The following is a 24,537-nucleotide window of genomic DNA, read 5'->3' on the forward strand; positions in this document are numbered from 1 at the left end:
GCCTTGGGCCTTTAGATTAACCTTTTCAGAGCAGTGACGTATCATGCTTGCAAAGCCTGACATCCTTTTCTCAGAACCTTCAGAGAGATGTTTAATTGTATTGTCAACATCAACCAATAGTTCCTTTTGTCAAGAAGGTGCCATTGCTTTTCTTCCAGCCAGCTGTAATTTTCCAAATAAGATATTAGTAGCCACTAGTATTGGATTGTGTCCTATTCTGACTCTTGCTAGCCAGTGAGCATATAAATTCCAGGCTGCATAGTTTTCCAAGTACTTGGAGTGACTGCTGCTGGTTGGACTCTGGTCAAAAAAAAAAAAGTCTTGCTTTTGTCCTTGTCCTTTCAGGCTGTTTGACTGAGTCAATTTATCTTAGATATAGTCAGTGTTACTTGCAAGTACCAAACTGCCTCTAAATAGCAAATGAGTTGCGTGAGACTTATCTTCTATGATAAAACAAGGAAATAACTATGTGCAGCTATATGATGGAGGAGCCAGTCAGGAGCTTCTAACTTATTGGACCTCCTCTGTTAATTTCAGTACTCAGAGGGACATGACTGGGAGAAGGACAGCCAGGAGCCGAAGACAGAGTATTTGTTATAAAATCCTAATAAACCCCTCTGTGAGTGGTGGGTTAATAAAATATTCTACCTTTATTGAAAAGGCTATGATTCTTAAACACTGAAGGGATAGGTAATTAAACAGATTTTGTGGCCTGATAAGATCAGTCACAACTTAAATGTTGCTTTGGAGATAAAATGCAGGATTAAGTCTAAGGCTATTGTTGTGGTGGTGAAATTTCTGATAATGGGCTTTTGAGCAGTCTCAAAAAGGTGACTTAACCAGATTTGCTTCTCACTTCTACATTTGTAAGTTGGGAGTTGGTGACTGCAACTTCTGACAAAATGGCTTAAATATCTGCTAGTACAGAGAGCAGTTTGATCTTTGTTGATAGAATTTAAACCTGTATTTCCTTTTTTTTTTCAGGGAAGAGATGAAATAGCCAGATAATCACTCTTGAGTGATGTCACCAAGTCTTTAATTGATATCTATAAATTAAATAGGGTGCAAAACAAGTGATTCAGTTATTTTTCACCATTTCTAAGCATTTTATTTTGAAATGTTAACACAGTGACATCTGCTCAAGGTGCACTCCATAGAACATATCTATTTTTTCTATCCGTAGCTTCAGTTGATGTTGATTTTTCTGAACCTCTGCAGGTGATTTTAATCGTGTGACCTGAAATGGATAGACTTGAAACTGGAACAAGTGTTAGTCCTGAAATGCCTTTAGAGATTGGTGTGTTCTGGTGGAGGGGGATGAGGTGTAGGCTAATGGTGCTTTGGGAGCAAAACTGCCAAATGTGAGCCAGGTGCTTCTGGGCATTTTCTGATTCACAGACTGGCAGTCATGTTTGAATTACCTGTGACAGTGTTGCCAGACCACCATTTGGAGATACTACAAAGAAAGCATTAAAAAGTAGTCATGTTTAGGTATTTTTCAATTCAAATTTGTTGGGGTTTGTCCTGGAACGTTTACTTTGGTGTATTTCAACAGTTTCATATTTCTGATGCGCAATATAGTAGACTTAAAAAAGACAGCAGAATGGTCTGTTCTTTTTTGTCATTTAAACTGAATTCTACTGTAAAATGATGTATCATATCAATGGAGCTTGAAAATTCAGTAAGCCATCAGAGTTTCAATAAGTCAAATATGATAAAACAGCCATAAATATATTATAATTTTAAAACACTTTGTATTTAGATCTCAAATACGGTTATGACCTATAATTTGCCTGAACATTTGAAACCTTAGGAGTAAAAGTCATCTATGATTCCAACAGTAGCAATGACATCAGCACAGAAACTTTAGATGTAAATTCTATTTGCAACCTAGTAGTCTGTAAACCAACAGGAAGATGATACTTTTAGTAAATCAGGTACATCTACTTCAGACGCTTTTAAAGGCACTGTTAAATAATAACCACCAGTCAGCTTGAGCTGAGCATAGATCCTATAAATATTAGTGCTGGTCTCCCTGGCTTTATAAATGTAGTTAAAAAAAAATCAGTTAAAGAAATTGTTGTTTCTAACAGTCTAAAGTGTATAAATATATGATTATAAGCAAATTCTAAACGAAACGTGCAATTTCTGAATTTCTCCTCAACACAGTTGTGAGAACTGTTTATTAGACTAGTAAGACAGTAGGCCACTCACAGCTTCACTCTGTCCACTTCTGGTGTTAAATAATTTTAAAATATTTTTCCCAGGAAAGTTATGTTATATATTTTTCTCTTAAATTTGAATATTTTATTATTGTCAAGTTCTTATTATTTAAGAGTATGAATAAAAGTAAGTTAAGTATCTTGGGAATACAATGTTAGGTTTTCACTTACTGTTGAGTTATTCTTCATTTGAAATCCTTTTTTAAAACTTATTTTAATACAGGGTGAGGTAGAATTAGTTGAGGAAGGCTGTTGAGAATTCCAAAAACACTGTCTATTACTACTTAGGGAAGAAATCTGTTTTGAACCATTCATTCCAAATAGACAATACACGTTTTTTCTACGTTGGGAATATGAATAGTGACAAAGCCAAATTTGATTGTCTTTTTTAATGCATTTTGAAAAATACAGTGAGCCTGTATGGGGGAGATTTTCAACTTAGGTGTAAATTTGGATGTTTATAAAGGATTGTAACTGAGGAGCTTCTGCTTTTCTTAGAGTATCCAAAAAAAAAAAAAAAAACTGAGACTGTCAGAGTAGTGTTAAGCCACCTATATATATATTTTCCTTCTGCCAAAATTAGTTCATGTTTTCTGGGTAAGGCTGGTGCATATACATATTCCTGCTCTGAAGACTGCTGAATCCCATACAAGCCATGGTTATTCCTCAAAGGATTTTGAAAGAGCTATATGATGTGATTGCAAAGCCACTGTCAACCACTCCTGAGAAATTCTGTCAATGTGTCTCGTCTCCAAGGCCAGGTTAGGAGTATGGGAGATCAAGGACAGCTATAATGCAGCTCTATGTTGCAACAGAATACTCTAAAATGTCTTGGGCTTCACGGTTCAAGAGGGATGTGGACAATATACTTCGTTTTCCAGCTCAAGATAGTTTTGTAGAGGCATTGTACATCTTGCCCTTTCTTCTGGAAGAAGTGGAATTTCTAAGTTTGAAATCACTTGCCTGGTGTTGCTGGAGTTAGTGTTGCTTTCATGTATTGAACACTTTTGCAAGCCCGCACAGGGCTCCAGTTCCACACGTGTAAAATGATGATGCCACCATGATGATCCCTACATTACAGGCATGTTGTGAAAATATATTAGTTAGCACCTGAGGTGATCAGAAATGACACTAAAAACAAAATTTGAGAGGAAGTGTAAGGCATACCTTACCCACAGCCAGAACTGCGTTCTGTGAAGTAAATAAAACATGTTTATATAACAAAGTTATTCCAAGGATAAATATATATTTAAGAAGGAAAATTATTCTTATCTGGCCTGTTTATTCAGGAAGATGATAGGAAATGCCTGTGAATTTTGCAATTGAAACTGGATGTTAAGTTTACACAATTAAATATGATTGAAGATTTTTCTTTTTAGCCAGATGAAGTTTTTCTTGGTCTTCACTAAAACTCCTTATACGGTAAGGAGACTTGTCTGTGCAAGAAAAAATAAAGAATGATTTTAGATAAAATTAAGTCTGGAATTTAAGTAGCATGGGTTACATAATGTTTAGAGAGTACAGAATTATACTTCTTACTTTGACTTAATTGTGAGTGTTCTGGCTTGAAGTTGGTAAGTCTGCATGTATGGATACCAGAATTTTAACAGTCTGCCTGTGATTCTGTGGGCAGCACCTAGATTTTTGTGTAAAGATGAAGCAGAAACAATCACGTTGCCCAGAGAAGCTGTGGATGCCCCATCCCTGGAGGTGTTCAAGACCAGGTTGGACGAGGCCCTGGGCAACCTGATCTTGTGAGTGACAACCCTGCCAATGGGAGTGGGGTTAGAGATAGATTGTCTTTAAGGTCCCTTCCAACCCAAGCCTTTCTATGATTCTATGATATTAAAGTCATGTATCATGTGTAAAGTCATGTGTTTTTCTGTTAAAGAAGTGGGTTCAGAGATATGACACGTTCCATGTAAATGCCTCTGTGTGATCAGATGTTCTACCATGGTTCGGTATATGTTACTTTAGGGGAGAAGCACCATCAGTTCTTTAGAGGATCAGATTTTCTTTCCATCCTTCTTGGTATTTGTTTGTGGAACAGCTCTACATAAACTACAAAATTCTCTCAGTGGCTTGTTTTAACTAGAGCACTGCATTTTCTGAAACTTCTGCCTACACATATGTGTGTATATTAGGGTTGAACTCTGGTAACTTTCCCTAAATGGAGGTTTTGAGAAAGTGGAAGGTAAGGGAGGAATGTTATGGCTATGCTGTGATTAAATAAGGTATAGCCAGGAGCATGAGGTGGGTAAAAAGAGAATAAACAGAAGACTAACAGACAGAAGAGAAATATTTCAGTAACTGAAGAATCACAACACAGCCTATTTGAAGGGAATGCGGAATTAAATTCACTCCGGTTACTCATGGGAACTGACATTTGCGTGTGTTGCTCCTGAGGTTGTACATAATCAAATACAAATAGGGGGATGGGAATACAAATAGGGGAATGGGGTGCTGTTTAAATGTCAGGGTTTTTTTTCCTCACATGAAAAGCATTTTCATATGTGTGCAGAGCATCTGCTCCCCTTCAAGAGGCTGGGGGGGATTTTTCAGGGACATTTTAAAATGTTTAAGCAAAATTTTGGTGCAGTCAGCATCAGGGTCAAACAACAGTGTAGCTTTTTATGATAAAAGCCAAGCAATCTCAGTAAAGCATAGTTTTCCTCTCTCCCATTTAAGAGCATTAGCCATACTGCTATTCGAAGGCATAGCAATTCATAACAGCCTTTTAAAGTTTGTATTTGATTCCAGTGGGACTTGGAAACAAGAGGCTGAACTCCAAATATAAATTAAGTGCTTTAGCTGGGTTGACACTAATGCAGTTACCTCTGTAGACTCCAGCAGCACATTTACTTTGCTTTTGCTTCATAAAGTAAGGTGACAAAATCTGGGGGAAAAAAAGTTTAACCAATAACATAGTTTATTTAGCAATTATAAAGAACTATGGAGTTCTTTGAAATCCTTGGAAATAGAATAACTGTATAAATGTAAACTACTTCTTTAAATGTACTAGAGCAGCAGGCATTTTAACAATACTCTTTTGTGTGTGTCCATACAGGGTGCATAATTGAGGAGGCCAGTAAATCAGCAAACCACCCCCCCCCCCCCCCCCCCAAAAAAAAAAAAAAAAAGTACTGTATTTTTCTGTTTGGACTCAGAAAAGATTTTATGGCTCTGAGCTCACCAATAATTGAATGTCTGCGTGACAGGCAAGGGCTGCTGGTGCTTTTACAGGAATTAATTTAAATGTTAAATTCACCCCCCAAAAATGGATGGTCATCTATCTAGGCTTTAAAATATGGAGGCCAAGACTGATAAACAGCAGTGTGGGGAAAAATGTTGGAAAAGCAGATTGGTGATCTGGCAAACGGAATTAAAATCAGTTCAAAATGTGTTATAGCTGGGGAAAAACACAGACTGAGACAAATGCTTCTCAACTGCTGTGATGAAAGAGAATTGGCTCCAAATCCAAAGATTTCTCAAGAAGAAAGACAGAAGAGACTTTCCAGAAAATTCTGTAGGGGAAAACCTCTATGACATGTTTCAAAATTGTAACTTAGCTGGGTAATATAGACAGGTTGAACCCACACAAACATTAAAAGTCCCTTAGCCAGGCTAACACCAGCGTTGTTGTGATACCACTTGGATACGAAGAATTAGTTCTGACTGTTGCAAGTAGCTAAGTCTGGTTTTACTCATAGGAGATGTGAAAGTGTTCTTGTCTGATGTCAGTGCTGTCGCCCACGCCAGAAAGAATGAACAAACCTAGACAAGAAAGTACTGTAAGAAGGCCCTTTCGTATCCAGTGAGATTTCTGAATCAGCGACATCCTTATTTCTGTGAACATATTTTTGCCTCTTCTGAAAATTTAAAGAAGAAAGATCTTGGCTTCATGCAGTGCTGAGAGATGACTTTTAATGTTGATTCAGCATGCAGAGAGGGTTGTGTTCATTTATAACTTAATTCCATGACGTTATGTCCTTTTATCAGTGTTTACAGTTTGTTGACTTCCTTAGTGCTTTTCTGTTGCTTCCCTTCAGGAAATTGGATGTTAAATGAATATACTTAGTGAGGCAATATTCATTTATTTTTTATTTTCTATTCTTCCTGGAAATGGTAAACACTTTCAGAGTGTTACACCTAACATTTGGTTTCTTATGTAAATGAATCGCATACCCTGGGAAGGGAAAATTACGTGTCTATCTCAAGAATTTATTTAATGTTTTTCAACTGAAGACTTGTAATTCTATTATAGGACAGCGTAAAGTCTGCTGTCTTGATTGTAGAAAGAGCCTAGATAATATCCTTAGGTGAAATGCATAATTTCTTCTGAAGGAGATCGGGTGGTTGAGACTTCTTTAAAGAGTTCTCTTGATAAGGTAGTCAGTTGTTTTATTTCTGAAATTCTGAAGTGTCAACAATGATGATGTGTGCTTATCTGTGCCCACCTGAACTGTAATGTATAGCTGTAAGTTTGCAGTGGAAGATGCTGAATTCACTGTCTGAGTGTGCAGCTCCTGCAGTATTCCCTGCAGTAGCCTCCATCGGGGAAGATTGAGGTGGACAATAAGGTTGTTGCTGCTTCATTAAAGCTGAGATGAAAGTTGTGCAGAATGGCTTTCTGTCCTAGACATTAAGATGATTATCTGCTCCTTAATGTAGTTTGGGGGCTTTTGTTCCTATATCCCTCAAGTGAATGTTCCCATATCCCTGAAGTGAATACCCATTGGGCCCAGATACCTAAACATGTTGATATCTTGAATGGGAGTTAAACAAGACTTCCATGCCTCGATCTCATGCTGGGTTGCTTACTGTTGATGTCTCCAGTCCCAAATGTGAAGCACAGTTGTGAACTTCGAAGCCTGAAGCTCTTGAGGAACTTGAAGTTCTGTTTCAGAAATGCTTCATGCTGAAGAAGACAGGCCTTCTGAGTGCTGGTCTCTTAATTTCCACCTAGGCCTGCAGCTGGAAGCATTCATCTGCCTGCCTGTCCTTAGCAGGGCAGTCATCTACGCCTTGTTAAAACTATTCCACTGTATTAAAGTTCTTAAGGAATGTTTTGGTGTAGTCATGGTGGTGTTTGGAACCACAGCTGTAATGAAGGTCCTCCAGTTCCTCAAAGAAAAGTGTCTAAGCCCTAAAAGGATTTCAGCCAGATACAGTCTTTTGTCCTTAGCATATCCTGTTTAATGGGTTGGGCACGTTCCTGTTCAGTGTGCTGGTTAGGTTGCTTACCTCTATGAGATTAACTTCTCTCATCTCTTGTACAAAAGGCCTAGGACTGATCAGAGGCATGACTCAAGGCTAAAATTTAAGCTTTTTAGCATTACATTCCTTTGTGAATCTAGTCTGTGTAATACCTTTAAAACAAATAAACATAAACCAATAAAATTAATCAAACAGAATTGAGGCCATCCTGTCAGACATCTCAAACCGCATTGCAGTCTGTTAATTTACTTGCATTGGTATGTTTTTCTGGAACATCTTAAGCTATGTAAAGGGAAATGATAGATATATTTTTCACTATAAACTATTGATCAGAGGTGGTTTTTTTTGTTTATTTTGTTTAACATCATTTTAAACATGGAAAATGGATGTAAGCCAAGTTAGGTTGTTTCCTGCCTGAGGATTGCATGTAGAGAATCATTGCAGGGGGAAAAGAGACAAGGAAGAAAAAAGGTGATTCATTATGCCTGCTGACAGAAATCAGATTTCCAATCCATGCATGAATCATTTGTTATGCACCAGGACAGAAGAAAAATTATTCTAATTGCTGTGAATTCCTCTGACTGCTCTGAAAAGACAATGTCAGTGAGAAGATTTGACAACAAAGGGCTCCTGGATGGGAACATGTAAATACAGCTATGAATGCTCTTCAAAACTATCTCAGCACTTGTGCTTGCATGTGCTCCTTTGATGTCTAAATGACAGCTGTCTATGGTAAAGAAAACACAATGTGCCTGTGTTGCAGACATCAGAGTTTATCAGAATCTGCTGAAGTTGATGAAGAAAGTCTGTTTGAATGAAGCAAGTTTTGCTGTAGCAAATCATTTTAAGTAATGCATTGTGTACCTTTACGTCTATCTTAAACTGAGGTTAAGAGAACTGAAGAATGGTTTACTTGCCTCTCCTTGAATCAACCAAAAATTATTGCTGGGGACTGAAATCATAGAATCACAGAATGGGTGGGGTTGGAAGGGACCTCTGAAGATCACCCAGTCCACCCTCCCTGCCAAGCAGGATCACCTAGTGCACGTTGTGCAGGATGGCAGCCAAGCAGGTTTTGAGTATCTCCAGAGTTTTGAGTATCTCCAGAGAAGGAGACTCCACCACCTCTCTGGGCAGCCTGTCCCAGTGCTCTGTCACTCTCACAGTAGGCAAGTGCCCCCTCAGGTTGAGCCAGAACCTCCTGCGCTTCAGTTTGTGCCCGTTGCTTCTCAGCCTGTTGCTGGGCACAGCTGAAACAAGACCATCTCCATCCTCTTGACACCTTCCCCTCAGATATTTATATACATTAATGAGCTCTCCCCTCAGCCTTTTCCTTTCTGGGCTAAACAGACCCAGTTCTTTCAGCTTGCCCTCGTACAACAGGTGCTCCAGTCCTTTACTTGTCTTTGTAGCCTTCCTCTGGACTTGTTCCAGTAGTTCTGTGTCCCTCTTGTACTGGGGAGCCCAGAACTGGACACAGTACTCCGTATCTATATGGACACAATATCTATATATAGAAGTGTGTAACAGCAGTGGTGACAAGATGACAATAAGAGCAGGGGGGCTGGAAAGGAGCTGTGGAGGCCACTGTTCAGTTACCACCATAACAGATAGCCAGATAGTGTTTTGCTTTTTGAATAGGCCCATTGGTTTTCACAAAGGCAATAGAACTGAATACTTGAAAAGTGACAATATCACAAGTTCATCTGTAATGACCAATTAAATACTTGTAAGATCATACAAATACAAAAAAAAAAAAAGTTACAGAAATAACAAAGTAGAAGGAATGCTGAAATTAATTACATGTCAGTAATATGTAGCATATATATATATCAATGTGTAGCTATCAAAAAAACAGCTTGAAATATTCGTTTCTTGCTCAAAATGTGTGGCTGAGCAGGTGTGTGTAAGTACACCTCACCTTGTGCAGAATCGGGAGAAGTACTGTTAGCTTTCCTAGACAGCGTTGGATCTTGGATGAAATAAAGCTGGGTCATCTTATTTTTAGTTTCATTGCCGTATCTGATTACTGCCAATGCTTGGGAAAAGAGAATCAGGTATGAAGTGTGTAATGTAATGCAACAACATTTCTGATGAGCACAGATGCACTGCCATACGTAAAGGCAGACGTTGTAAATAGAAACTGAAAATGAAGTTACCCAGCAGCTGTGCCTTGCGTTTTTGAATCCATGCGTTTTCCAGACTTTGGCTTGTACTCATGGCTGTTAAATAGAATAAAGCTCATATTCTGACTGGTTTTTAGATAGGCTGAGTTCAGCCTTGCTAATGTCATGTAGGAAAATGGTCCACATTAACATCACGGGGATGACATCCTTTTCCAACCTGTCAGAAGAGGATTCAGGATGTCTGTGCCCCTTTGACTATCATGCAGGCTGGGGCTGAGTATGAAGGATCAATATTGCACTGTTGGGGGAGAGAAATAAGTTATACCAACGTGAGCATTTCAGTAAAGATGTATTAAGTAATCCTGCTTCACTCTCCAGCATCGATCAGAGCTCAGCTGCAATCGTGTCTAGTTTTGGACAGTTGATTTGAAGGAAGACAAGAACCAACTGAGGGAAAATAAAAGCAAAGCAAGAAACAATGGCAAACTGCAAAATATGGCTTGTTAGACTGAAAAACGTGAGATGGTTTTGGTTTGGAGAAAATGAGACTGAGGGGGACTCACAGTAGCAGTCTTCAAGTATGGTAGAGATAGATTTACAGAGGAATAAGATTTTCTCGGAGTTCGCCATAGATAAGACAGGGCATAATACATTTGAATTGCAACAGGGGAAATGTGGGTTAGGTATTACGAATATTCTTTATAGTAAGAAGAGAGACTGAAGCACAGGAATGTGTTCCTTAGGGAGACTGTGAAATCTGTGTAATAGAAGGGTTTTAAGAATAGACTGGACAAAGTTTTTGTGTAGTGCTGTTTTTTTAGCCTGTGAAAAGAAGGGAGAAGAGGTAGGAAAGATTACAGATCTGTCAGTCTCTTTTGGTCCTTTCTGTGCCTGGTAAGGGCTGTATTCCTCTCAAGGTGCAATCAGAAATTTAGGGAAGATTTGCCTCTAGTCTGTATGTGGATCTAGTGTCTTTATCTCTTTTTCTTTTGTTCTTTTTTTTATTCTTTTTTTTTTTATTCCTTAGTTACAGTAAGAGCTTTAAGTATAGGTATCTTCCAGATTTTGGAATACCCAAGGTGTATGGTAGCTATGTTTCAACTTGTTCTGATATTTGCAAAACTTATTTTGTTGTTTTAAACTGATGATTAAGTGATGGTAAAAAAAGAACATCCTCACATACTGCAAGTAAATAAATATAAAAAGGTAATTCAACGATAGTTCTGAAAGCTTATCTATTTTATTTACATGGTTGATTTTTATACTATGTCAGCTTTCCTTTTGGGTGAACAAGCATATCTAGTAGTAAGGACTAAACCAGGTGTAGTGGTAAAATAACTGGGAGACACGTGTTTTAGGAAGTAATTTCCTCTCGTTTCTTTCCTTTTATCCTGTCAGCATTTAATTAAGAAAACAAGAGAGGGGAGGGTAAGGGAGTTGGTCATCTGAGAATTTAAAACACTGAATCGATTTGCCATGTGAAAACTTACTGGCTTTGATATAAGAAGATAGATTTGCATTCCAAAGTTCTCATGCATCATGGCTATTGTTTGAAAACATACGAAACTGTCTTAGATTAAACCCATCATAAATTGTTGTCTTTGGGAATAGGCGAGTGCAATTTTATTTATTTTTAAATAGAATCTTCAGGCTTTATGAGATGCTGTGTAGATACACACAAAAACATACTGGTTTCAGTGCAGAAGTGGGTTGACACACTGAGTTTGTGTAATTTTTGGAGGTATTAATGAAAAGCCTCCAGTTTACTTAATTGTTTCCTCAGGAGATTTTTCATGGGATATTTGTCATAACTGAAGGTATGTTAAAATAAATAAACACCAAACCCCTCCATAATACTAAAAGTAGTTGGAAGAAATTTTTTTTGCAAGGGTTCTAGGAGAGTTATGTGTAAGCTCCACCAGCCGACTCTGCAGTATAAACTACTGCTTTATTGTGAATAAATGCATCCCTTTGATTAGGTCACTATGACGCAGGAGAACATTATACCCACAATAACATATTTTTTTCAACACATTAAAATAGTTTCTTCTTTTTGCCCCACTTGACCTGTGAGACAGTACAGTGTAGTCATCTTTTTAACAGAACAACAGTTCTGCTTTCACTCGTGCTGCTAGCCCATTGTCTTCCCTCAAAACAGGGACATGCCACAAATCTTCCGAGATCCACTACAGCTATTGAATACTGTCTAGTTCAGTCTCTGCAGAATGCTGGAGCTGTGAGGGCAGCCATAAAACTGAGAAAAAAATGTGTTTATAGAAATTCTTCTAGAAAGAAGCGAAGACTGAGCAGCCTTGCAAACAAAGGCACCCAGGAGATTCATAAGGAAACCTTCCCCTTGTATAACTCTGCCCAGGAGTGGTTGCATGAGCCACTGTGGCCACCTGGACCTAAAACCTTCCAGCTGCCTCTCTTAACCCATTCACCTTTCATGCTGATGCAGAAAAAAATGAGTTTGTTGTGATGGGCAGTGGGGATGGAAGGGATTCTATGAAGAAATCCTCTTGCTTATATTTTCCACTTCTCCTGCAGTTGTTGTTGTTGTTAGATCATAAATTTATCTCAGCAGGAGCTTGCCATGCTTGTAATATTATATCATACTTACAGAGATGGAAAGAAAATCATATAAAGGTGGTGCCAATTTTCAGCTAAACTCTCATCAGTTTATCCAGGCATCTTTCTTTTTGAGTCTAGCCCAGAGAATTTCACAGGTTTTGGAAATTATGGGTACATTCTTCCACTGATCTCCTTGGACAGATGTATCTAAGGGTCCTTAGGCGTGAGTGAACCTAGACCAGGAGGCAGGGTGATGGTGCAGTTGGCTGATCCCCCCCCATTACAAGTTTGCTGCCTGCTTCAGGGATGAAGATTAGCTACTACAAGTAATCCTGATTGTCCCATCTTTAGTAAGCCAACAATCTGAATTTATCTCCAGTTACGCCTTTTTTTTTCCAGTCGTTTTTCTGTTGGCTTGGTGTTTATATCTTCTGCTTGTGTTTTCTTTCATTAAGCTCATTTATTTATCTGCTCTCACATTTGTATTTTGTCAAAATCTGGTGTTATACTTAAGAGCACAGTGAGGTGTTTCATTTCCACATGTTTAAAATTGGTTTTGAAGATTTTATGATACATTCTCTCTATATAAAAATAATGATTTCAGGTATGTCGTGGTGCTGTAGCACCATAGTTTTTCTCCAGAACTGAATTTGAGATAATCTATGTTGCAGATCTGTTCATGTCTATGTCACAGTGGCATCATCAGTAAAGCTTCTGGAGTTTAAAGATGAAAATAACCTGTATGCAACCTTAAAATTGTGGTGTCCTTCTTTATATAAACTAGCCCAAGTGCAAAAGAGGTTGAGGCTATGGCAGTAAAGGGCATTTTCTATGGGCTTTCAACGTTCATGCTGCCAAACCATCCAAGAAGTATGGAAGGATATAGTTTCCCATTTGGATTAAATCTTTCCCTCTTTATAGAAGATAAAACACACACATGCATGCACATATACACACACAACAAATACAAACAAACAAAACAAAAATAAATTAAAAAAACCCACAGAAGTCAAGGAGATGATTCAAGGATCCAAGATGCTAACCTTGCAGAGTTTCTGCCGAGTGCTTCCTTTCAGGAGAAGGGTCCGCAGTCTCTTTTTGACTGAAATCTGCATGTGTTATGCTCACTGTGAAGGTCTCTGAGCCTTGGGCTAGGTGAGGATAGTCCTGTCTCCTGAGGTATGGCTACAGAGAACGATAAAGACAGCATCTGTGCCTTGGATCACCTAAGTCCTTCTCATACACTGATCAACTTTCAGCTCAGATTCTTTCCTAAATGCCTTCAGAAGAATTGAGGAAGTTAAAAGCAGTGACCTGCTAGGCGAGGAAAAGAAAATAAGTTTTGTTTTTTTTTGTAAATCTGAAAAAAAAAAAAAAGCAGATCTAATGTCAAAAGAATAAGAAGTTGTCTTATACCTGGCTCTTTGTAACTGATATAGCAAGAATATCCATGAGAATTGAACTGGTTCTCTAGCAAGGGCATCAGTGGATGATGATTCAAGTATTTGTAGGGGCTAGGCCCTGCATCGCATGGTTTTCAGACTTCTTGCTTCCCTAAAAACCTGCATTTAAATACTGTTTCATGGATACTCTTTACCTCTGTAGATACAGGCCAGTGTTTTCAAAGGAGCAGTTCAACTGCTGCTCCTATATTCTTACTCCCGAACTTACATGCAGACGTCTGTTCATGAAAAATGGGTGAGAGGCAAATTTACAATTTCCATTCAGTCTCACATTAAAGCATATCTTCTAGCAAAAACTTAGGGTACAGATTTTTTCTGATAAAATGTGAACTATGTAATGAAAATTATTTTTTTTAAAGAGTTTTTTTTATTAGCATCATGCCTAAATTCTCCTACAGCTTTAGACTCAACAACATAATACAAAGTATTATGAAGGAGAATTAAGTCATGGTATAATTCCAGTTATACTGGCAAAGCCAATTTTTTTTTCAACTAGGCTGGAAAACTTGTGTGGGTCCCCCAATACAGTAGTTTTTGCAGTGTAGGCAGGACTGACTTTTTTGACTCAGCTAACCATGTTTTTTTATTACATCACATCCTAAAGGAAAAATGTTACTAATACATCTGAAGTATAAAAGAGAAAATGGATTGGGCTTTTCTAGGAAAACAATATATCTAGATACATAGATACCATATATACGTGTATGTGTATATATATATATATAAAGATGCAAATAACATACAAGCGTGGTAGTATTGCTTGTGAAGCTTTGTTTGACAAAGGGAAAGCTTAGAAATTCTAGCCTCAGCAATTCACAAGGCACTAGATCTCTGTTCATTGAGAAACGTGTAGTAAGACTTTTATAAGAAATGCTTGACAACCAAGATTCTGGGGTCTCTAAATGAACTGAAATCACAATACTAGCCTTTAATTGAAGTATTTATTTCTGTGTGTTTCTGTGTTGTGCTGCTTCAAAGTATTGTTAGGGAGAATAAGGTGGGAGCATCTGTCATACAGCTACTGTTCAAATAGAGTGATGCCTTTACTGTAGACAAAACAGTTGGCACAATTGTTTTAATTTGTTTATGAAGAGCTAGAAATAAGAGGCTTCATATTCTTTTGAAGTGGGAAGTTCATCTGCATTTCTTGAGATTTAAAAAAAAAATGTCTGGAGGGTATTCTGTAGCTAGGTTGGATGGCGGCTCTCCAGCAACTTTTTTATTTCTATGACAGGAGGAGGAAGGAGATTCTTCTCTTTCTGTGCGTCATTTCTTGGGACTTTTAGGTTTGTTATGAAAGTATTTATGGATAGTTTTCACAGAGATGCTGTAATATATTTACAAGAACTTGCTAAAGTTATTAGTAAGTGTGCAGAGGGCAAAGTGTTTTCTTTTTAAATACTTGCAACTACCATCTGTTCTTTCCCCCTAATTTTACTGATTAGTAGTTTTAATCTTTTTTGGCTTCAGTTGTTAGATGTCTGTTAGGATTAAATACATCTGGTTTTAAATCAAATTCTATAACAAGAAGTATTTCTTCTAATGAGCTTAATTGAAAATTAGTGCTTGCTCAGTCTTCTTTACATTGAAGTTTTTTAAATGACTGTAAGGAAGTACATTAAAATATATATATATATATATATAGCTTTTTTCAACTTTGAGCTCAGAACTAGTATTTTCAGCTATTGATATTTCCTCACCCCTTTCTCTGTCTGAGCTACTTATTACTTAAACAAAGGCTGACAGCAAAGCTCAGTCTATAATATGTAAATCCGTGTGGAAAAACGGTTCCAAAAAACTGTGAAAAAATGGGTCCAGGCAGCTGCGTCACAAGGTTTGACCACTTCGGGCTGGGGTGCCAGGAGATTTGAGACAGATGTTTTCAGACATGCCGCATGCCTAAAACATTTCCAGGGGTCGAGCTACAAATAGTGACTTAATAAGTGCAGAAACAGGAAAAGTATGCAGGAGGACACAAGAGTTTATTCACCCCTAGGTGCACAGCCAGGCTCTTTACATTACATCTGCCTGTCAGGGTTGGCTATTTAAGCTGTCATGCCCTTGGTATTGCTCTTTGTCTGACTGTGAATAAAGTGCAGCATTGTGATTACTAATCCCACTCCAGTGACTTGACTTTAAATGTGGTTTTGGAGCGTATCCCGGAGCTCTGTTTGCTAAGCTTCCTACTCCTGTTTCAGAGACACCACTGGAGATCTATGAGAGAGAGCACTGCAGACTGCCCTCCTCCTGGAGACCTGTCGCCTTTTTCTCCCCCCCCGCCTTTTTTTTTTCAAAACTTTTTGAAGGAAATCAATGGATACCAAAGTGTTCTGTTTATTTTTCTTTTTTTCTTTGCCTCCGCTGACAGTGGGAAATCATACTGGTCGCATCAAGGTGGTCTTTACACCCAGCATCTGCAAAGTGACTTGCACCAAGGGCAACTGTCAGAACAACTGTGAGAAGGGAAATACCACCACCCTCATCAGTGAGAATGGCCATGCTGCTGACACTCTGACAGCCACTAACTTCCGAGTAGGTAAGTACCCTGAAACTGTATTTGTCCTTAGCTGTCCTCTCTTGACTAACAGAGGGAGGGGATATTTTGTTATTAATACCAGTTGTGCATCTGCTGCTCTTTGTTTGGAGGGCTGTGCTGAGAAGGAGCCATTGTATCTTAGACAAGCTTTCTGGTATCCTTTTGAAATTATCCCAAAAGTTCCTTTTGTGTTACAGAAAAAAAAAAAAAAAGAAAAAAAAAAACACTTATTTTTCATTTGAGTTTTCAGCTGCAGGGCTACAATTTGCTAAGCTGAAGCTTTTGGTAAAATCAGTCCCTCAGAGGTTGTGTTGCTAAATAGAGGAAATGTCAGATTCCACAAAAAGTTCTGCGTTTCCTCCTCTTATTTGTTGAATAGGTATCAAATGTACATGAAAACTTAGCTAACACAGTGAATGTCTTCAAAAAATTGTTCAAGAGTTCCTTAAGATTGCAGTCCTTTTTAGAAAAAATTAAAAAGGGTATAATTTTCTTCTTTACTGCTGAGAATAAGTCAGATTTCATATTTGCCATTTTTAAAAATTGAGCTAATATTAAGTCCAATTATTGAAGCTAGTAATTTTTCTGTTAGTGTTTAGTCTGTTTGCTCAATAAACAGTACCAACAGTATGCCAGTCTAAACCCTGTAACTGTTCGATTGTACTAAAACAAACCCTGAAAGCTGAGTTAATGGATTAGCATATTTTAACTGTACAATTTATGATGTTCATAGGAATTTGTGTGCAAATATTAGTCTGGTAAGCTAAATGAAATTCAGATATATGGATGCATACTTACACACTTTATTCTTAACTGCTTGTGAAAATAATTTTATTGTAATCATGAAAATATTGTAAAATATCTTTAGAGAAAATAACTTTAAAAATTAATTATTTTGCCAATATGTACTCAAAGAATGCCAGATATGAACATTGTAATTTTAGTCTCCTTCTAGTATAAACATAATGTCAGGCAGTGCTGATGCTGGCCAATACTGCCCTTTTTAAAGTGCACTATATTTCAGGCTCTGAGGGGGAAAAAAGCTATTCCAAATTATTATTCTTTTCATCCAGACAGACGATACAAAGAGCAGTTCCCTTTCTTAAGACTCCTACTAGACTAGACTGGGGATGAAAGCTCCTGAAATGAATAACACATTCCTTGATAACATCCATATTTGTAATATATAAATGCTTTGGAGTAGAAATAATAAAAAAAACTTTTCAAAAGAGCAATAGAGCACATTTTATTTATGGTTGTTTTGGTGCATTAAAAAAGAAAAGTTTTTTTAGAAAGGAATGGTAAATTAAATATTTTAAACTTGTGTTTACTGTTAAAACAGTTGTTTTATTTTTTTAATCAGTGTTTTGGCAAGAACCCCAGTTAAGTAAGTTTTTGGTTTAATTTTTCAGACTTCTGTGAAAGGATAGATAGGGTTATTTCCCCCTTCTTTTCTTCCTTCCCCACACTTCATATGACCTAATTTTTTACTGAAATTATGAAATGTTGAGAACGGGCGGTCATGTAATTTTTCTGCTATGTAAATCTGTGTTGTAACACGACCTTCCCTCAAATACAAACTTGGAGAGTGGAAATTGACCTGTAAAGGCACGTTCCACACCTTCCTTCCTGGCCTTGGGCCATGCAGGTTGTGATTCACTGTGTACAATAGCCTGCTAGAAGTATTCAACAAAAGCAGTTCATAATAGTTTGATGGAAAGTTAAGGGAGCATTATGTTTAAAAATGTATCAAAACAAGTCACTACACATCTAGTGGCATTTTTAATCTGTCTGTACCTATCTATCTTCCATGTAGCCTTTAAAAGACTAGAAGTATTTACCGTATCTCTGAGTATCATGATTTTAATAGAAAAGGAATAAGAAAGAGATCTGAACTGTGACTCCAAAGCTCTCCAGTTAAAAATGCTGAGTGAACTGAACTTCTTAATATTGGGAGAGGAGAGATCCCACTCCTCTAGGTCGAGTTCTGTTATTGGTCACAGATTTTCAGGAGCTTTTGAATCAGGGTTTAAAATGTCAATTATTGAAATTATTTTTATGTCCTTTCTTGTCCTTTCTTTTAACTAGTATCTCATTAGCTCAGACTTGTCCTGATCAAGATATCTTGTGATACCTAAAGCAGAAGTAATTTGGGTCTTATGAGATAATTTATTTTTATTATATTTTTAACATCTGCGTTATGCTTTGCTTGTGCTTTTTCTTTCAAGACCCAGTTCTAAACTTGTTTACTTACTGTTTATCCAAAATGAATGGAAATTCTTCTTCTGAGCTTTTGACATTTTAAAAGTGCAACCATGAAAACAGAAGGTTGTGTCAGAAAATGCATACTTAAAGCAGTGAGCAGCACGGTTTCGGTAGTTCTTTTAAAGTATTTCTTCTTCCTAAACTCAGAAAAGTTAAGTTCACATGCCCTATTTGGAAAACTAACTCCTATTACTAATAATAGACATCTCCTTTGAATGGGAAATTAGGAAACAGCTTTAGATAGTTAGATTGTTGTTAGGTCAAAATGCATTTCCTTACCAGGAGCAGCTCTCTAGCACAAAAGATTTAATTCAGATTCTCTGATGACAGATTGCAGTTAGCCGTCATTTTGCTTGGTTCTTAAAATTCATTATTTCTAATAGTGAACAGAGTAAAAATTCATGTTTAGCTTTTAAACTTTCTACTGAACTTCAAAAACATTTTTTATTTTTGAAGAAAACAAGCTGCATTGCCTGCACTAAAGCTCCTGAAGTTTTTCCATGGGTTGTTTCAGATTCTTAAGACTTGTTCAGTTGGTCATTTCAGCTGAAACGTGGTACCAGTGAAGCCAGGCAAGGAACTAATCCTGTTTCCTGAAAATTTTACTAGATATGGATAAACCATTAAAAATAAAAACCCACAAGAAGAAACAGATTGGGGAAAATGTAGCTTTTCAGGTAGTTGAGATTTTGCCTGTTTTCATAAAGAGCTCTAGCATTTCAATTGAAGGTGATGAAAACTTGGTATTTAAAAAGGAAGGATCTCCTTGATTGCCAGTATGCTTCAGTGAAACAGTTTTTTTCTTTTATGGTTTCATTTTGTGAATGGGCTATGTTGCACAGTTAAACTAACCAACCTCCCATATTTCATTGGCTTGGAGAATGAAAGCATTTAATCTGACTGGAAACTTCTGCTGAATAGATGATCCTCGTTACTCTATTGGATTGGTGCATGTGAAGGTTGTATGGTATTTCAGTTCCGATATATCTACGGAGGCTTGTAAAACAGGGTCAGTATATGTGCATAGGAAAGGATGCATATAGAATAACACATGAGCTTCCTGTCTCATTCACTGTTGAAGTTACTCAGTGACGTGTCCTGTTTCTCCTCAGAATGATTCCACATTCCAAAATACCCTATTTTTGAAATGAATTTTCTCTCTGTAGGGAGTGGGAGGACAGTGACTAATTTGTAACTGTGAAATGAAGCAGTAAGAAATTAGGAAATGCCCAAGCTAATGTTCTTCATACGCTTTAATTTTTGCCGTATTGTGCATATGTATTTAATTATAGGTTTACACTATTTTTTTTCCACAGTATCCTTACCTCTTTCATTGCATAGGAATGACAGAACTTAGTAAGGGAAGCAGTCATTTAATACTTAGGTTTTTATTCACTGTTCATTTGCAGCTCTGTCTCTCATTTAAAGCAGTTCATTTAAGTTGTTATGAATGGGAAGTTAAAAAAGAATTACATATTATTCAGTGGAAGTGCGTATATTTCTGCAGAAATTTCATGTCTGAGCACTTGGCAGTATTTGCCTCAAAGAGGGAAATAACAGCACTCTGCAGGTGCAGACCAAGAAGAGTTCAAGATTTTTTTTTCCCCCAAGACCATAGATGTAGAAAGATAAGAACTTTGTGGCAGAGGTGGCGATAGCGTTAGTGCTCTCCCCCCCACCCCTGTAGGTCACCCTTCAAGTCTCTCTCTCTCCTTTTAGCATTCCCTTCCTCTCTTCTTCTGATCCCTTTTTGTCCCTTTATAATTGTCAAGATGAAAATGTGTCTGGTCCTTTGTATTTTGGAGACACTTCAATCATAAATTTTAGAACTCTCAGCATGGATCACAGTGATCTGCATATCCTGTGCCCTATTGCAATAATGCTAGAATGATATTGCTTCTCAAATTTTGTCACTTTCCCTACTGGAATAGTATATCAAAGATTTTTCCTGTTCTACTGTGTTCAATCTGTACAAATGTTTTTGAATGGTTGAGGTTGTCCAGAAGTTTCCAATTATGTACAGACAGAAACTTCCAAGAAGAAGCATAAACATTTTACTCAAATTTTATTTGGTCTACCATTGAAAGCAATGAAAGAAAATTTGCCCAATATATTTTAAAACAATAAGTTATTTGAAGGTAGTTTAGTAAAAGAAAGTCACTATATAATTATTATTCTAAGAGGATTTCCTATCTAGGAAACACTCTAGGGAGCATAATTACTCAGAACTTTAAAAAGGTAAAGTGGTTATTGTTTTATGAAAAGTTGATTGAATTTCTGAATTTATGATCATTAATTTCTATCGATACTTTAGAAGTTACTGTGCAACTCCTTATGTGCACTTTCGGTCTTATAAAAAATGACGGAAACCTCGTAGTGTTGGTTAAAACAGGTGATGATCTGTGAGTACGCCAACAAATTATCAGCTGTAGTTTGTGTATGACAGGAGATCCAAGAATGGAATGACTGGAATTTACCTTTTTTTTAAGGGAATTGATTTTGAACTCAGTGTTGGTGTAACCAGGTTTCATTGCTAAAAAAACAGGATGCAAACTGTACTTTTTCTTGTTGCCATTTGTTGTGTAATAAAGTTGTTTCTCTGCTCAGTGTGTTACATACGAGCCTACTGCATTTAACAGGTACTGTAAGGCTATGACATTTGAGGAAGATTCATCAATATTGATTGGCATTAAAAACATTTATTGTAAATAATATTGGAGGGAAAAAATGATGACATGTAAAGGTTTGTGTGCCAGGAAAGGCAGATTGAAAGATCAATGGCTTGTAGAAGCATTTGCATTGATTTGAGAGAATTTACAGTCTCCTCTGGCAGCTTGCGAGGTGTTCACTGTTCAGTTTTCTACCTATTGTAGTTTCACGTTTGTTATCTTACTGTCCTATTATATTGGGTTTAGAGGTGCTAAAATGGCAACATGTTAGAAGAGATGCTTTCTTTTCTGTTATGAAGTGGTATTTACTATTCAGTGAATGGTGTCACCTTGGGCTGATGACCCATGTCTGATCTATGCAGCTTGTCCCCTAGCAAATCACTATCCCAGTGGCTTCAGCTGAGACTTAGCAGATGTAGATGTAGCTTCTCAAACGGCGGATTTAAAATAATTGACAACAAATGTCATGCAAGGTTTTTTGAATTCCTTTTAGTAACATAGCTATGGAGAATTGATTTTTTTTAAATGCTTTGGTTTTGTACTTGATTACATTCCATCAGATATCGTAATTGATGAGGAGGTTATCTCTGGAATAGGTGCTTAGCTCAAGAACAGTTCAATAATTCACAATCTGGTTTTGGTATTGTATTCTCTGTGGGGAAGAGTGAAGTGTTACTTTGAAATTTCCTTGGTTATTGTACTTGAGCTTGCCATAATATCATGCTTTTCTGAAGTAGTTATGATGTAAGAACTTAGCTATTCCCCCTGCATTATCAGTTTGTCTTGTTACTCTCTGTAGAGCGGCTACCTTGTAGCCTTATTTGGTAAAAGCTTTGTTTCTACTGTTCCTGCAATAATTATCATTTCTGGACTGTCAGGCTTTATTGTTTTATGCTCTTTTTGCTGCCAGATGAAATATTTTTTTTCTTTTAACAGACACTGGCAGACACTTGAAAAGTTCAGAATTCTTGGATAACTTGGTTTAAAGATTAGCTTTTAAATTCTCTGCAACAGTAATCGAGCAAGTTGGTCAGCCTGTCAGAGCTGCTCTCGCATTCTCTTTCAGGATCAAGACATTAGAGTTTTTATTCACTGCTTTAGCTGGTAATTTGAAATATAATCTGTATAAATGATTGCCATGCTTGGAATATTTATTCATGCAGCAGCATTGTAACAGCTGTAGCAAAATGAAAGCCAAGTATTTATCCTCAGACACTGGACCAAGTAGGTAAAATAGAAAGACAGATAATGGTGGAACTATTTCATGAATTGTTTACATCCTCTGCCTTATAAAAGATGCTATAAAAAAAGGTATTTCCCAGTTTGCAGAGCCAAAGCAAAACATCTGCAAGTTGATTCTGGGAGGAACCACTTACGAGCGTCAATTTAACAGGTATTCATTTTTCCAACCTCTGTTTGTTCTATAACGTAAACTTGAGCAGACAAGAGAATGAATTCATTTACTTACAATCCAGGTAGTGTAGTGTAGGCTTTCCGAATCTGAACTGCTAGTGGACTTAAGTTCTAGTCTGTAATGCAAATGTACCACTGCAGTTTGGTCAGTGGCTTTTAAGGCAATTTTTGGCCACCTACGCTCAAATTACAAAGAGAAATGCTATCTTAAGGGCTTTGTTGTTGTTGATAACCACATCTGCTCAGAAGAAATGCTTTCTTTCCCCCATATATTTATCAGTACTTGTCATCAACAAATAGCTCTGATATCTACCATACAGTTAACAGCATCTGTGAGCTCTTTCTTCATAATCTTAAACTAATTACTCAAATTTGACGTCTTCCCCTCTGATTCTAACGGAAGCCAGATGCTAATTTAAAGAAAATATATTGTTCAGCCAGATGATCCTAATGAGGTTGAACTTAGACAAGCCTGTTAGCAACCCATTTCCACTCCCTTGCTCACCTTAAGGACTTCAGGCCATCACTGTGAAGCACAAGGCCATCTGCTTTCAAAGCACTCACCAAACTGTATATTATAGAGAACACAGTTTTTTGGATGTGCAGTCATAGGAAAAACCACAAATGGAAATGGTACAAAATCCACACCTGCAGCCATTCAAAAACACATGGAGTATGTTTCCCTCAAACTTAAAGCAAAACAGAACACAAAGTTAAAACGCATAATGCTTTATTTTACTGTATATGGTTTTAATTTATAGGGATTAGTTTATGTACATCTGACTTGAAGTACTGTAAAAAGAGAACTAAGAGTGCATTTATTTGAATGATTACATTGTTGCATATCCAAATAAACACACTACCTTGTACAGCTATAATTTTGTTATTGCTAAACCAAATGTCTTTGCACATACCTCACTGAAGATCAAGTATATGCCAACTGGCATAAAAAAAGAAGTAAGTTCCCTGTGAATTATGCAAGCACAGAAGAGTCTGACAGACTTCTCTCCTGGTAAAAATGTGCCATGTATTGTGGATGTTTTTTTTGTTTTTAATCAAGTGGGTTTGTATTTAATGTGTCCTTTTGGATATGACACAATCAGAAGGAAACAAGCAGTTATCACTGCTCTTTAGTGATCACAGTCCTTCCCAGTTCAGCCTCTCTCCACCATCTTTTTTGTGTTTGTTCTCCTCCAGATAATTCCCCTGTCTCTGCTCAGCGTAGTATAACTTTCACCTACCCATTGCTACCTATAATTAGCTCTTAGGTTTGAGTAGCACTCTGCAACTGAGAGGCCTGGTTTGTAGTACAAACGTGCAGAGAGTTCTGGATCTTTCTTTGGGAACATGAAATACATCTTCACTACGCACACGTTTAAATTCCTTGAGATTGGTATCTGTCTAAAAAAATCTGAACTGTGAAAAGGGAACTGGGAACTTTCAGGCAGGCATATAAAAATGTGAATTAAATTGAAGTCCATGGGAATTTTCAACTTGTTTTAAGTAAACCTCTTACAAAGTCTTAAGGTCAGGTCAATGAATAGAAGGAAAATGGGTGTTTGCTTCTCACACAGGAAGGGGTTTGAGCTCTAAGAAGCCCAGTCACAGAGAGCATTCTCATCTGTATCTTATTTGGCCAAATATTTTGTTAATATGTCACGATGATTATATTTTAGTTTAATTTAAAGATGATAAGCTGAGCTATGAAGTTAAATTTTGTATTTGACATTATTCATATACTTCAAGTTCGGGGAAATGTGCAGCAACTTTTCATTTCATAATTCAGGAATTTAGGTTCTCCAACTCCTCCCTGAGAGGGATTATCTCTGTCTATAGATTGAGTGGGGCAGTGGCCTCCAAACTTTTTTTTTTTTTTCTGATAGGCGTGTGCCATCAAAACAGTTGAGCATGCTTCCCCGATATACATTTGTTTATTTATAATTTATATGCCTGTGCTACTGCACTAATATATTATGTGCATTATAAAGCACACAAAAATGGAAATTAAGAAAGTGATAAGATTTTAAAAACAGTGTTTATTTCATCTTTATT

General features: G+C 37.2%; 1 protein-coding gene across 11 annotated transcripts in view; it reads left to right on the forward strand.

Moving 5' to 3' along the window:
- LTBP1 (latent transforming growth factor beta binding protein 1) overlaps positions 1-24,537 on the forward strand; it is a 202,107-nt gene that overhangs the window by 52,414 nt on the left and 125,156 nt on the right. For 7 of the 11 annotated variants that reach the window (XM_035557280.2, XM_035557270.2, XM_035557235.2 and 4 more), the window contains exon 5: positions 15,971-16,138. In XM_035557280.2, the coding sequence (XP_035413173.1) occupies positions 15,971-16,138 (168 nt within the window). Of the gene's footprint in view, positions 1-15,471; positions 16,139-24,537 lie in introns of those variants that run through there. The other 4 variants (XM_050709492.1, XM_035557322.2, XM_035557296.2 and 1 more) reach the window with 3 other exon arrangements.

This window comes from Cygnus atratus, chromosome 3 (genome assembly GCF_013377495.2).
Source record: "Cygnus atratus isolate AKBS03 ecotype Queensland, Australia chromosome 3, CAtr_DNAZoo_HiC_assembly, whole genome shotgun sequence".
Classification (NCBI taxonomy): Eukaryota; Metazoa; Chordata; class Aves; order Anseriformes; family Anatidae; genus Cygnus; species Cygnus atratus.